Source organism: Eucalyptus grandis, chromosome 2, assembly GCF_016545825.1.
Source record: "Eucalyptus grandis isolate ANBG69807.140 chromosome 2, ASM1654582v1, whole genome shotgun sequence".
NCBI classification, from domain to species: domain Eukaryota; kingdom Viridiplantae; phylum Streptophyta; class Magnoliopsida; order Myrtales; family Myrtaceae; genus Eucalyptus; species Eucalyptus grandis.
In genome coordinates this window covers 3266057-3279454 of record NC_052613.1, presented here as the reverse complement: position 1 = coordinate 3279454, position 13398 = coordinate 3266057, and the positions used below count along the sequence as shown (strand labels likewise).

Sequence of the window (13398 nt, the reverse complement as noted above, 5' to 3'; positions counted from 1 at the left end):
CCAGCCTTTCCTCTCTTCCCTCTCCCCTTCAGCTCAGAGTTACCAGCAGAGTGAGGGCTAGGAGCAAATCCCTCTTTGTGATCAGCAATGTCTTTAACACACTTTTCATATACGGCCTGATCACGATAAGTTGAACTTCTAAATCTATAGGCAAACCACCCAATCGAGTCAAAGTCGTTACTTTCATTAGGATGTGTACATCCCAATGCCGCAGAATAAAGCTCCGCCAAGAACTCAGCTGATGAAATGCTTAATGACTCTGGAATGGAGACATGACTATTAGAAGCAAACCTTTTAAACCATTTGCTCGGGAATATCTTACCAGTAGACTTGACAAATGAAGGAGAACCAGCGAACTCAATACCACATGCATCCACCACGACCCCTTCATGAGAACCATTCAAGGAGCCATGGTCTCCTATTTCTGCAGAAGCTTCTTTGTTTCCCCAGTTTACATAGGGATACGACAAGTACTTGCTCTTCCTTCGTGCTCTCGACTCGAGCCCCTTCTCATTATCTTCCTTGGACCCATAGTCACTATTTCCTCCAGCCTCTTCTTCTGATAGAGGATCCAGTTTATCGGCACTAACATCTTCAACTGTATCCCTTACATGTTCCTGAGCAGAACCCCAAGCCTTACGCTTCTTTTTCGTCTTTAATCCATCTTCACCTGAGAAATTTTTACCCCTTAAGTCCTCAGCATCATCCTCGGTGTCTGTCGTTGGACGGAGAAGTTGCATAGGCATGTGGTGATGCCCAGTTGAACAGTAGAAGGCAGATAAGTAATTCATCACAACTTTAAGTTCAAGCATGCTAGGCACAGAAGTAGCAAGGGCAACGCATTTTAGATGATGGAGAAATTTCTCGGCTTCAAATAAACCGCTCGAAACTTCACTGAGTTCCTCCAAAACAGAGACCTTTGCCCCTTCTTCAGGCTTTACAGCCCTTCTTCAGGCTTTACAGCCCCTTCTTCATCTTCTGGTAGAAAGCATGTGCACGAGAGCTTCAGCCTCACACGGGTGCCAAATTCATCCACAGCCTTTTCGACAGCACTGATGAAGCTTCTGGACTTATTTTGTTTCAGCATCTGCTCAAAGTTGCTATGAAAAGACTTCAAGTGAGACCGGAGGCACCAAGAAACGTGACCACTTCCCAAGTACCCAACAAGTAGACACTCCCTCTCATCAACTCCCAATGTTTCCATACCATGTTTCGGCACATCTAAAGGATCTAGAATCTTTCCTGGCCACCATGATTGACTTTTAGTTTTCACCCATACAACATCGCCTACAGCAAAGCTGACGCTGTCCTTATTATCTGGCATCCTATCCATCACCTGATAAGGCGTTCTCTCCTGCTCTTCTTTGATGCCCAAATGATGGCCACCTTCAAGAACACGATCCTGAATTGCTCCACTTGCTGGTCCAGGAAATTCCACAAAAATCGATATACCGTTGCCAGTTAGTTTCATCTTCTCAGATGTATTGTCTCCAATCAAAGCAGGTGCTTCATCAGGTTCCATTCCTCCGTCTAGGGCCACCACATCATTATCAAGCTCCTCGCCCCTATCACCGCTCGAGCTCACATTTCCACCCCCGACCTCAACAGTTGCCAAAATGTCTTCCGTGTTGCCACCAGCATTGCAATTTTCTAGATTGCCAACTATCGTATCTTCAACGATGCCCGAACTAACCCCTGCACCAACAGCAATAGTGCTCTCTCTTTCAACATCCTGAGCTGCTGCTCCGATAGCGCTCTCCACAACATCACCGCCATCAACAATATCAGTATTTCTACCAGCCTCTTCGACCAGAACCTCAGAACGAAAGGCCAAGTCGCCACATTTCTCATCTACAGCTTCACTTCCTTTAACACCGCAGCTAACGTTCGCATTCCCAACTTCAGCATCCGTCGCCACAGAATCAACAGCTGCACCATCACCATTATCCTGAGGCTGGAGATCATTACCATTTTCCTTCAGAGAATCGACACGCAAGCAAGACCCACCACCACCGTCTTCACTGGAACTGAACGGACGATGCTCTGCAGTAGTGGATTCTCCTAGGGTTTCGACACGAGGGCATTCAGCCACGGGTGCTTTCGGGTCTTCCATCAGAAGAAAAACTTTCCAAACACACTCCTACAGCTGAAAGAAAGAGCAAAGCCATTATCAGAACGAAACCCATGAAAGAAAAGCCCGTCTCAGACGACCCACCAAATCACTGGAAAGAAAAAAACCAGCCCTTGACAGGTGCAAGGCACAACCCAGAACGCAAAAGTCAAAAAAACATTAAAAAAAAAAAAACACAAACAAGAAAAGGGAAACTCAAAGGGAGAGAGAGAGAGGACAAGAACACAAAAATACCTGGAAAAACAGAAGACTGGGGGACACAGACATCGGACCGAGCCGGAGCCGGAGCCGGAACCGGAGCTTCCCCACGAATTCCAGCGATCACCCTCGATACGGCGCAGAGAAAAGGTCGAATCTTTGCGAAGATGGAGCGTCGAAACGAGGAGGAGGAGGAGGAGACGATCGAGGAAATGCGACAGCAGGAGAGGACTCCAAGAAAAGGGAAAGTTGGTGGTGTGTCTGCCTAGCCCTCTGTGCGTCGTCGTCGTGGCCTCCGCATCGTTTCGGCTTTTGAGAGAGAGAGAGAGAGAGTAGTAGAGAGAGAGGATACGGCATTTAAGTGGGGGGAGTTGTAAAGAGACCACTGTAGACGAAGTAGAGACGAGGGGAAGCGGAGACATGTGATTTCTGTGAGGGCCTGACCGGATGACGAGAAGCGGGTCCGGAGTGAAGTGTGTGTGTATGGAAAGATGTGAAGCTTCTGCTCCTGCCATACTTACACCCTTGTCTCTTTATAAAATCGGAGCCGTTGTTGTTGGAACATTTTTCTCCTCCTTTTTCTTTTCTTTTCTTCTGGGGATGAGTAAAAGTTGATGGAATTCTTCCCCGGGCGATATGGTCTATGTTAGAAGAGTTGCTAATTTTTGTGTGTATGATATAAAAAATTTCCCATTTACATGCACAATTGCTTTAATAATTTCCATTGAACAACGTTACAATCGTGTACAGTACGTAGTGTGAGAGATTATGGCAAGAGAATGCACGTTTTTGATGCAACACTTCTAACCATCTACCAATTTTCCAATATGGGAGAAAGAATACCCAACTAATCGTCCTGATGATTAGGGAAGCTTAGGGAAAGGGGGGCAGAGCCAACCTTCTCTTGATTCACGCTGAAAGCATGGTACTTGCAACCCCACGCTAAAGGCACGGAACAAAATAATCACATGCGGTTCCGAGTTCAAACGCGAGCACTATAGCTTATCATCCTACATCGCCAAGTTTCGTCCCGACCCTTGTTTACAGAAAGCCTAAGTATATAGACAGGCCCAAGTGAGAGATGGTCCGATCCACGAAGGCCATGCATCTCGTCGATATCGAGAAGGTTACTTTCTCATGAACAGTCCGATACAGCAGAACGACCACCACGGTTTGAGCTCGATTCTTACTCTTGGGCAAAAAAACCTTCATCGTACGTTGCAGTGCCAAATGATTCCCGACTCTACTCTAAATTCAGAGATCGACATAAACTGAAAGAGTTACTGAAAAACCGGACGACCACATACAGATAGGAATAGTCCACAATAGCAAGTGAGTACAATCCACCGTTCAACACCTCACCGAATGCCTCGGGCCCGTCGGCTAACACGCACCTTTCCCTCCGAAGATCGCTCATACAATGAAACCTTAGAATTCCAGACAACCATTGGAACACACGGCGGCTTAAACTCAGGCCACCTTGGCAACTTCGAAAGTCAAAAATGGAAGATCACTAATCAGAGACCGACGCCTTGAAATGAAACCTAGCCTTCCAATCAACAGATCCGCGAACAATCAGCCAAAAACGTGTCATGCCTTAGGTAATATCAACTATAAAGGCTTCTGTTCTCAGAAAAAAAGTATTCTTTACATTTTCCAAGTCCATTATTACAGCTTCAAGCCACGAGATACGATTCTGTATAGACCGTCATCATCATTCATGGACAGCTTCAGCAATCAGCCGCCTTCCCAGAGGTATCATCATCATCATTCCATGGACAGATTCAGGCATCAGCCGCCTTCTCGAGAGGTGCATCCTTAGCACTATCACTGCTTCCATCCAACTTAGCACGTTTAGCTTCATAATCTTTTACGGCTGCCTTTATTGCATCCTCGGCAAGCATGCTGCAGTGTAACTTAACAGGTGGAAGAGAGAGGTGCTTTGCAATTTCCCTGTGAGAGGCATCAATTAATTATGAACCACATCCAGGAAAAACGTAAAAGGAATACATCAAGAACCACAACATAAGAATGATTTCACTCCTTCGCAACGTTAGAACAAGTCGGCACAAATTTATCGAAGCCGAAAAGCATGTCAATGAAAAAACCTAGTAAATTCAATGAAACATTTATTCTTAATCCAAGTGCCAAAACGGCCCATGACAAACATGAGAATATGTCTTCCTAATATTCAGGAAATACAGAATTCTCAATCCTGTACATGTGGGCCTCGCTCAGCAGTACAATGTGAAAGAAGACAGCTGTTGACAAGCAGTATCAAACTATTAACCATGTTTTGCTTTCTGCACTAGAATACAAATGAGAAGGACTTCTGAAAAATTACTGATAAATCTGACCACAAGTAGCGGCAGGCTTACAAAATCAGTGGAGAGAAAAATTACAAAAGTATTCACCAATTAAACAGAGCTTACGTGTTTTTAATGGATAAAACTTCCTCCATCTGCTTCCCTTTCACCCATTCAGTCGCTGGAACAAGCAATTAGAATAAGAAATTAGTAAAAAGTGGAGCAATTTCCAAAATTCTATGAGAGTATTGGACAATTACTATTATGAAAGCATACTAGGGAAAAAGCAAAGCCTCATCTTGCAGCTATATGCAGAATCTATAATTCAATAAAGCGCTATACTGAAATTGACCCCTGCTTCATTGCAAACATCACACAAGGAAACAGAGATAGAGCTTCCACTGAAGCCCCTTAATTAAGCAACTTTAGAAATCATCCTTCAACAACATATGGCAGGAAAATTTCATACTGCTGTTAGAAAGGGTAACCTCATCATCATCCCAGGAATGGACTAAGAAAACAGAAGAAAACCAAAGGAGGTCCTGCTGACACTCCATATCAGCCACAGGCTACCTTACAGTTTACAGACACATCTGGCAACTTCACAATGTAAGACCTTACATTTGGACTCAGATCTTCTAAAGATAGATTCAACCAACAAATGCAATCTAAGATTCTCATTAATAATAATTATTTATGAATGAAGAAGTGCATCTCTATGCTCAACCGCCAGCAGGTCCAAGTGAAGATCTAACTCAAGCAAAGCATACTCCTGCGGTGTTTTATTACAACTTCTACTTAAAAGAACAAGCCAACTCGCATGATTTCTTTAACTGTCCCATCCACAAGATTTCAGACAGAACCCTGCCTTACATCAGCGGAGGACAAAGATTCAAAACAAGAAAGAACACTGACCGATGAAATGAACAAAGTAGTCCGACCCTCTTCAAGAAAGCATCTCACATAAACGTCCAACAAACGAGAATGGACGAGAATTGACAAGAAAGGCAGAAAATCAGAAAACAAGCAACTTAGACCAGCATCCCTGGCAGTTATTACATCACAATATCGCCACACACAGTTTGGGTTCGGCCTACACAACACTGACGCAACCGAATACAAACAGTATGCCAACGTTTTATCCCCGCAACTAAAACAACGCATCCGGTGGATTCAAAGTCGATCACCAAGTAAAAGTAGAACTCAGGCCAATAGATCGCATTATAAGACATACATACCATTCCCTACCCAACACGCTAACAGTCACAATCAACAGGATGACTGCAAGATACAATACAAGAATTCACACATCTTTCAGTCCGCCAACAAGGAAACCTCATACGCAGGGTCTCCAACTTTCGTGGAAACCACGCAAGTCGCAGCCCACTCCCAATCACCTCGCTAAGCTCGAAATTCAACTAAAAGACATCCAAGAAGAACCCCAAGATTTCGCCTTTATCAGGCTAAACCAATCCAGCGATACACATCACCCCACACAAGGCGAAAACCAGGCGAATAGCTTTCAATTTTTATTTTTTTTTTTCGGGGGGAATACGCACCGACGGAGGAAGACGCGATGGCGGAACCGCAGCCGAACGTCTTGAATCGCGCGTCCACGATCTTCCCGGTCTCCTCGTCGACCTTGATCTGCAGCTTCATCACGTCGCCGCACGCCGGCGCCCCGACCAGCCCCGTCCCGACCGCCGGGTCGTTCTTGTCGAACGACCCGACGTTCCTCGGGTTGTTGTAGTGGTCCACCACCCGCTCGTGGTACAGCCGCAGCGGCGGCACCACCCGCGCCGGCCCCGTCCCCGCCGCCGGCCCCGCGGCGGCGCCGGCCAGCCCCGCGAGCTTCTTCACGCCGAGCCTCAGCATTATCGCGCGGGAAATCTTCGAGAAACGGCCTGAATTTTGGAGTTCCTGTTCGCGAGCTTCGACGAAGGATCGCGTGCAGAAGATCGATCGGATTGCTAGGGTTTGGGGGAAGATGAGGCCTCGGAGGAGGACACGTGGAGGCAGGAGATGAGGAGGGAGACGCTTCTCGCGGCTCTTCTTCGTCCGGGTTTTGCGGGCCTGCGTCGACGTGTATTTAGTATCTTCGATCTCCAGCGTTGATGGGCGAGGGCGTCGTTTTCTGAGGTATTCACATCCAACGGTCACCATCAGCGCAAAGTCAACTGCTAGGGTTGGCGGGCGGTTGGGCTTGGGCTTCGGTGATGAGCCGGCGTTCGTGCCAGTAACCCCGTAATCGTTCGGCCCAGAAGAAGAAAATAAGACCATACCCGGAACTTTGTACAATGGCCGCGGCCCTATTTGGTAACCGGCTAATATTTGGCTAGTTCTATTCTCTTATTCTTCGAAAGAAAAAAAAATAACAAAAATTCATTCGTAACGTCGACTAATTTTTTAAATTCCTGAGAATAGATTAATGGTCAGGGGATAGACTTGAAATGAAATAAAAAAAAATAGAAAAAGGTTACTTTTTTGTTCCAATGAACAATTCTGAAACCAAGCCATTTTATTTTATTTTTCTTTTCTTCTACTTCCTCCTCTAGCCAGTCACTAGTCACTTAGTCACTGGCCATTGCTAAGCCCGACGACCTTGCTAGGGGCTAACTGGGCTCCCTTGAGGCCAGCAAGGTTGTTGACTTCGTCTCTTGCCGATCGCTAACCATTGCTAGGGCCCAACAATCAACTAGAGGAGGAAGAAGAAGATACAGAAAAAGGAAAAGGAAAAAAAAATCTTAGAATTTTTAAAAAAAAATTAAAACAAATTCTACGTCTAAAAAAAATTGAGGATCATATCAAACATGTTCATATTCTTTTTTCTATTTTGAGAATATAAATTTTGTGTAATTACTAAAATGTTCGAATGCTCAAAAACTCTCACATAGAATAAAATAAAATAAAAAATAATTTCTGAGTAGAAATTGTTCTCGAAAATAGGTTGGTTATTAAACGTACCCTACAGGGCCCATAAGATAAACTGTGACTTGATAAAAGAGACAATTGTCAATTGGGCGAGGCTTGAGCCTAGATCAGCGCTAAGGTCAAGCGTAACTTGTTGCTTAGGCTCGCCGATCTTAAAAATTAGTGTATTACTCATTGGACCTGGCTGGGTTTCCATGCCGAAATGGCCTTGTCCAACCCAAACCAACTTAACATTACCTTCCAGGCCCATTTGGTTTGAGATAGCCTGTTTGGGCTTGTCAGTATCAATCCCATGATCAGGTCTACTTAGTAGACAGCATCCTCTAACAAAAAATTAATGGAGAAAATAAATGGTAAAAATGAAAATAAGGAGGGTTCGGCATTTTCGTTGCTATCCTAGGCCAAAATTCTCTCCTTTATCAAAAGATTACATTCTAAGCTGCTCATGACGACAACGACGACGACGATTCCTCACGCCCAATACCCCCACCAACCTAGACAAATTTTAAGTATTAAAGAATTCCATTACAAACTTTCGGCGATTCGTTGAAATGGGAATGCTTATACTTAATCATTTGAATCTTATTATTTTAGAACGAATATAAAATTATGATTTTTCCTTATTGATTAGACCTATCAATAGCTAATTTTCTTCCTAGGATTTTTTTTTCTTTTTTGGCTAGACTTTCTTGGGGTTGTTGGTAAAGCAATAGAAACAAAATAAGTCAATAAAGCAACCAAAGAAAAGAAAATGTCACATCTAAATATCTGGTCAAAAGTTGCTTGATAGGTGAGGCCTGTTAATTATCTAATTTTCTTGTCAAAAGTTGTTATAATCAAACGCTCCAAATTTTTCTGATAGTTTGTTGGAGATTGTTGAAAGATATCAAGAGATTCTCATATCTTTCTTAATTTTTCATGTCTCTTAAAATTGTGTATTATTTTCCTTGATTGTGCGTATTCTTAATTAAATGTAAGTGATATCGTTATATCATATTATTTAACATAGTCATTCTTAAAATTTATAAATATGTTAATGTACTCTTCATTAAAATGAACGAAACAATATATATATAAATTATATAATTCTTTCTTCGGTATTATTACTTACCTTTTTATTAGAGCTCTTGTTGTCTAAGGAAGTATTTGTCAAGTCTTTTAGACGGTAGTTGTAGCAACGTTACGTCAATTGCACTGATCTTCATTTTCCACCAAATGACCACCCTTGATTTTATACAACAAACTTTATCGACTCAAGAAATATCAAGCTTTTTAAGAACTCGTAGACTTTGGCATTATGTCACTAGTGATACTCACGTACCTATTAAGACTGGTGAAGAAACTAGGGATCAACCTTTGGATGAGTGTGCTAGCAAGAATAGCTAGATCCTTACGTGATTTCGAAACACTATGATTTTATACATTAAACTTCAATTTGGTTGTCTTAATACAGTAGAAGAAACTTAGGATGTACTCAAGGACATCCGTGATGGTTGGCCTAAGACATTGCAAAGACATGTTTATGATTCCGGTCCCCATGAATTGGTAGTGACAATATAGTCGAGATGAGTCATGGCCAAAGATGAGTAGGGCTATCTCGACTGACTCAACTACTTTCTAGGCTTAGAGTTTACTTTAGATTCCCTGGTTGATATATTTCCTAAGCAAGATATGATTATGTTCTTCCTTCTTGAGCAAGACTCACTAATAACTATATCAAACTTTCATTGAGACTAATACCAAATTAGATGACAGATGGGAATCTTCTTACGAATCGTAAACTCTATCAGCAATAGGTTGGTATTCTTATGTATCTATCTATTACTTGTCTTAACACTACCTATATTGTTGACATTGTCAGACTGTTCATGGCTGCACCATGTATAGCTCAATTTGCTATAGTTCTTCGAATTCTTCGCTATGTCAAGGATACTTTGTTTCATAATTTTCACTTTTTTACTAACTCTAACTAAGAGTTGAGTGTTTATTTTGATGCTAAGAGGGCTAGTAACATTTTAGATTGTTGCTCCACCTTAGGCTACTAGTTCTTTCTAGGTACTTCAATTATTTCATGGCATAGCAATAAATAAAACACCATAACTCACTCCACTGCAGTTGCCAGGGAAACTAGAAAACATGAGAGTCTGCCATAATGGCGGGACGGTTATCTACCGCAATAACTACCGCAATAACTAAAGTGTTATTCAAATAGCACATCATGATGTTTTTCATCAACGCATCAAGCACTTTGAAATATACTATCTTAATATAATATTATGTGCTTAGTGGCACTGATTTTCTCATTTCTACTTCATCAATTGATTAGACTGCTCATGTCTACAATAAGGCACATCCACCCAAGTAATGTTTAGACATTTTTCCAAACTCCAATTGACTTCTTTTGAAATGCCTTGAGTTTAAAGGGATGTTAGAGATATCAAGAAATTTTTATCTTTATTAATTTTTCATATCTCTCAAGATTATACATTATCTTCATTGAGTGTGCATATACTTGACATATCTTGATTAATTGTAATTGATATTATATTGTCTTACAAAGTGTATAAATAAGCTCACGTAATCTTCATCAAAATATGCACACAAAAAAAAAAATGAAAAAACGACAACTCTTTCATCCACATAATTTCTTATCTTGGATGATGTGGAAATAAGCAAGACTAAAATCCTCATTATTCTTTCCCTAATAAAGAGAAGAGAATCGTTAGAAACATGAAGGACTCATTCAGAAAAGGGTTGGCATTATGTATACGAATTCTTCTGCCCAAAGAATCTTTCAAAGACATTTCAATTCTCATGTGAAAGTGAAAAAACATCCTAGAAAAAAAGGAGTATCTACACCTCTCCCAACTTGGCTAGGCCTCTTGGCAAAAAATGACATTTGACAGGACCTTCTCTGCCATTGATGATTTACAAAGCATGGATTGCAATTGGAAAGGGACAGCTTTTGCATTATTGAACAGCACCATCCGACCTCTTGCTCTTTACATCACACACTCCATTATACAAACAATTGCCCTAGTATCCTTGTCTCGTCAGTGCTTCTCTCCTCTGCTCGGTCGAGAGTGATGCTCCGAACTTGCTGATGGAATTTGACAAGACTCCAGTACGACATGATAAGATCTTTCATTATTTTGGGATGATAAGCCTCATGTTCGTGAGAGATACCGCGCACCACCTTTCCTCATGATTTTATAGAGTCAATGTCGACGTGGTTACGTTTTTCGCAGATCTTCTGATCCCATTAGACTTCATTTTTAGGTAAAATCGATCTCAAGCGAATGAAATAGAAAAAAAAAAGGGTGATGAATAAGTCGAAGTTTGATTTAGATGGACTAGATCGATCTAACTTCCTTCATAATAATCTATTCTATTAACTCTCATGTGATTATAGAAATACAATGTTACATGGCCAATTAGAATAAAGTTGTACGAAAATCACTCCTTCAAATTAAAAATGCATTAGAACGAAAGGTCCCATGCGTGTATTAAAAAACATATATGTGGGAATCGTACATGCATTGAATTGAATTGCGCTTGACAAAAGGCTGTTGAGCCTTTTGTCATTTTATTCAATGGGTGCGTCACACTGGCTGAGCACCAATGTCTCCTGCCCTTTCACTTCAATCATTTCTTTCACTTCGTCGGTTTCCAATTTCAATCTTTCTAATCTTTTAATAAATTATATGTCGCTTGCAGCTTCTTCAAAGAAGAGGTACAGAAGAATCTATATATCAAAAACTCTAATCAACCTAACAAAGAGTATCATATAATACTTGAAAGTAAATAAGATTTTGCATGAAGAGATGCATAATAATTTCCAATATCTAGTGAGATTATGCATTTTCATTGTCTCGATGGATATATATTTCTTGGTCTCACAAAATTAAGTACTTTGAGATAATCTAATATGAGTGATTTAGGGCGTATTTGATAACAATTCTATTTCGGAAAATAATTTTTTATCAAAAATAATTTTTTTTTCTTCTTGCTCCCTCGAGAACAATTTATGAGCAAAAGAATGTGTTTGTAACTATCCAAAATTTTTATTCTCGGGATAGAAATACGTTTGGTAAAATTCTTAAATTTTTTGTTTCTTTTAATTTTTATTACTTTTATTATATTTTTCTTCTTCTTTTTTCTTCTTTTTTTTTCTTTTTCTTTTTCTTTTCTTCCTCCTTCTTCTTTGTAGCCGGTGGTGGTCGCGACCGACGACAAGTCCGGTCCAACGAGCTTGCCAAAGCCTTGCTAGATCTAGATGAGGCCAGCCTCGCCGTGGCTCTATGTCATTGGGGGGTCGGCAACGCTTTAGTGAGGTCGCCGACTAAAGGGAAGAAGAAGAGGGAAAAAAAATAGAAGAAAAGAAAAAAATTGAACCGATTCTAGGAATTATTCTTGGGAATAAAACAAGTTTTTTCTACTTTTGATTCTCGTTTCAAATCTACTCTTGAAAAAAAAAAAATAAATTTTTGTTTCCGAGGAACATAAAATTTATCAAATGCATTTTTGTTCTTTTTTTTTTGTTCCGATAAACAAAATAACAGAATTAGACATTATTTGAAGTAAAAACAAATAGGCCCTCAGTGACCGAGGAAGGAAAATTCATGTGGAAAAATTTAAATTCTCATATAATAGAGGGCAAATAATATGAGGATAATCATTCAAGAAGTTCTAAACTTATTGTATTTTTGTCAATTAAGTTTTAAACCTTTTAATTATGTTAATTAAGTTCTAAATTTTTTTTTCACATTTTATCAATTAAGTCCATTCATCCAATTGTGTCCAGAAATTGTTGACATGGATTCTAGCTATTCTACATGACAAAACTAATATTGACATGGATAATTTTTAATAATATATTTTAATATGTTTGTGAATTTTTATTTTTCTTTATTTTTCTTTTTCCTACTTTATTTTTTATTTCCTTTTTTAATTGTTAAGGGCTGAAATGGGGACACCAGTTGAGGCCCTATGATCCCCGTCAACAACCGAGCAAAGGCTTGCAAGCCCTCACCAACCATTGGGCAAGGGGCAAGGGTTGTGATCCTTGCCCAACCACGGCCCTCGCCCAATGGTTGGTGAGGGCTCATTAGCCTTGCCCGAGGCCCTCACCCCACTGTGAACAAAGGCTGCAACCCTTGTCTAGTGGCCAACGAGAGTCATTGAGCCTTAGCCAATAGCTGGTGGCCTCTTGTCAAACCTTGACAATTACAAAAATAAAAAGTAAAGAAGGAAAAAAAAAAAAATAAAATTTTATTAAAAACTATTCATGTTAGCCTTGATGATGTTACATAGGATAGTCGATGTCAACGTTAGTGAATTTTGGCCAAAATTGGCTTTATAGACTTAATTGACAAATCATGAAAATGTTTTTTTTTTATGCCCAGGGAACCCCGTGACAGCCACTGCGAAAATGCTAGCATGAAAATGTTTATGACTTAATTGGTACAATTAAAAAGTTAAAATTGTATTGATAAAAGTATAATAAGTTTAGGAGTTTTAGACAATTTTTCCATTTGTAGTATAATTCATGTCTCTTGAGGCACCATATTTGAGTATAACTTGCCACCGTGCGTACTGATCATGATTTATTCTACGATAATACTATTTTTTATATTGGCGAAAAAGTTAAAAATTTATAATGAAATAAAATAAGACACAAAGGAAAAGGATAGTTGCATGCATCGAGATAGGAAGGAGGTTAACGGAACTAGCAACTTCTTAATTACTTGATGACATGACTTTTTGGAACATAATATAAACCAGTCGAATGTTTTGCACGAAAAGACAACTTAATCAAATCTGACAAAATGG

General features: G+C 40.3%; 2 protein-coding genes across 2 annotated transcripts; both read right to left on the bottom strand.

Moving 5' to 3' along the window:
* Positions 1–900: 900 nt before the first annotated feature.
* Positions 901–2769, bottom strand: LOC104418101. Its single transcript, XM_010029331.3, has 2 exons — positions 2366–2769; positions 901–2146 (listed from the first exon to the last, which is right to left on the bottom strand). The coding sequence occupies exon 2, from the start codon at positions 2111–2113 to the stop codon at positions 938–940; it is 1176 nt and encodes a 391-aa protein (XP_010027633.2). The 5' UTR covers positions 2114–2146; positions 2366–2769; the 3' UTR covers positions 901–937.
* Positions 2770–3922: 1153 nt separating this feature from the next.
* Positions 3923–6547, bottom strand: ISU1 (iron-sulfur cluster assembly protein 1-like). The gene is given in 3 exon segments (NM_001302712.1): positions 3923–4282; positions 4762–4816; positions 6195–6547. Coding segments are annotated over 3 exon segments (540 nt in total). The 5' UTR covers positions 6511–6547; the 3' UTR covers positions 3923–4113.
* Positions 6548–13398: the final 6851 nt, after the last annotated feature.

What these genes read in the sequence shown, in the direction of transcription:
- LOC104418101 (XM_010029331.3), bottom strand. Translation starts at nt 2,113, where the DNA reads ATGGAAGACCCGAAAGCACCCGTGGCTGAATGCCCTCGTGTCGAAACC.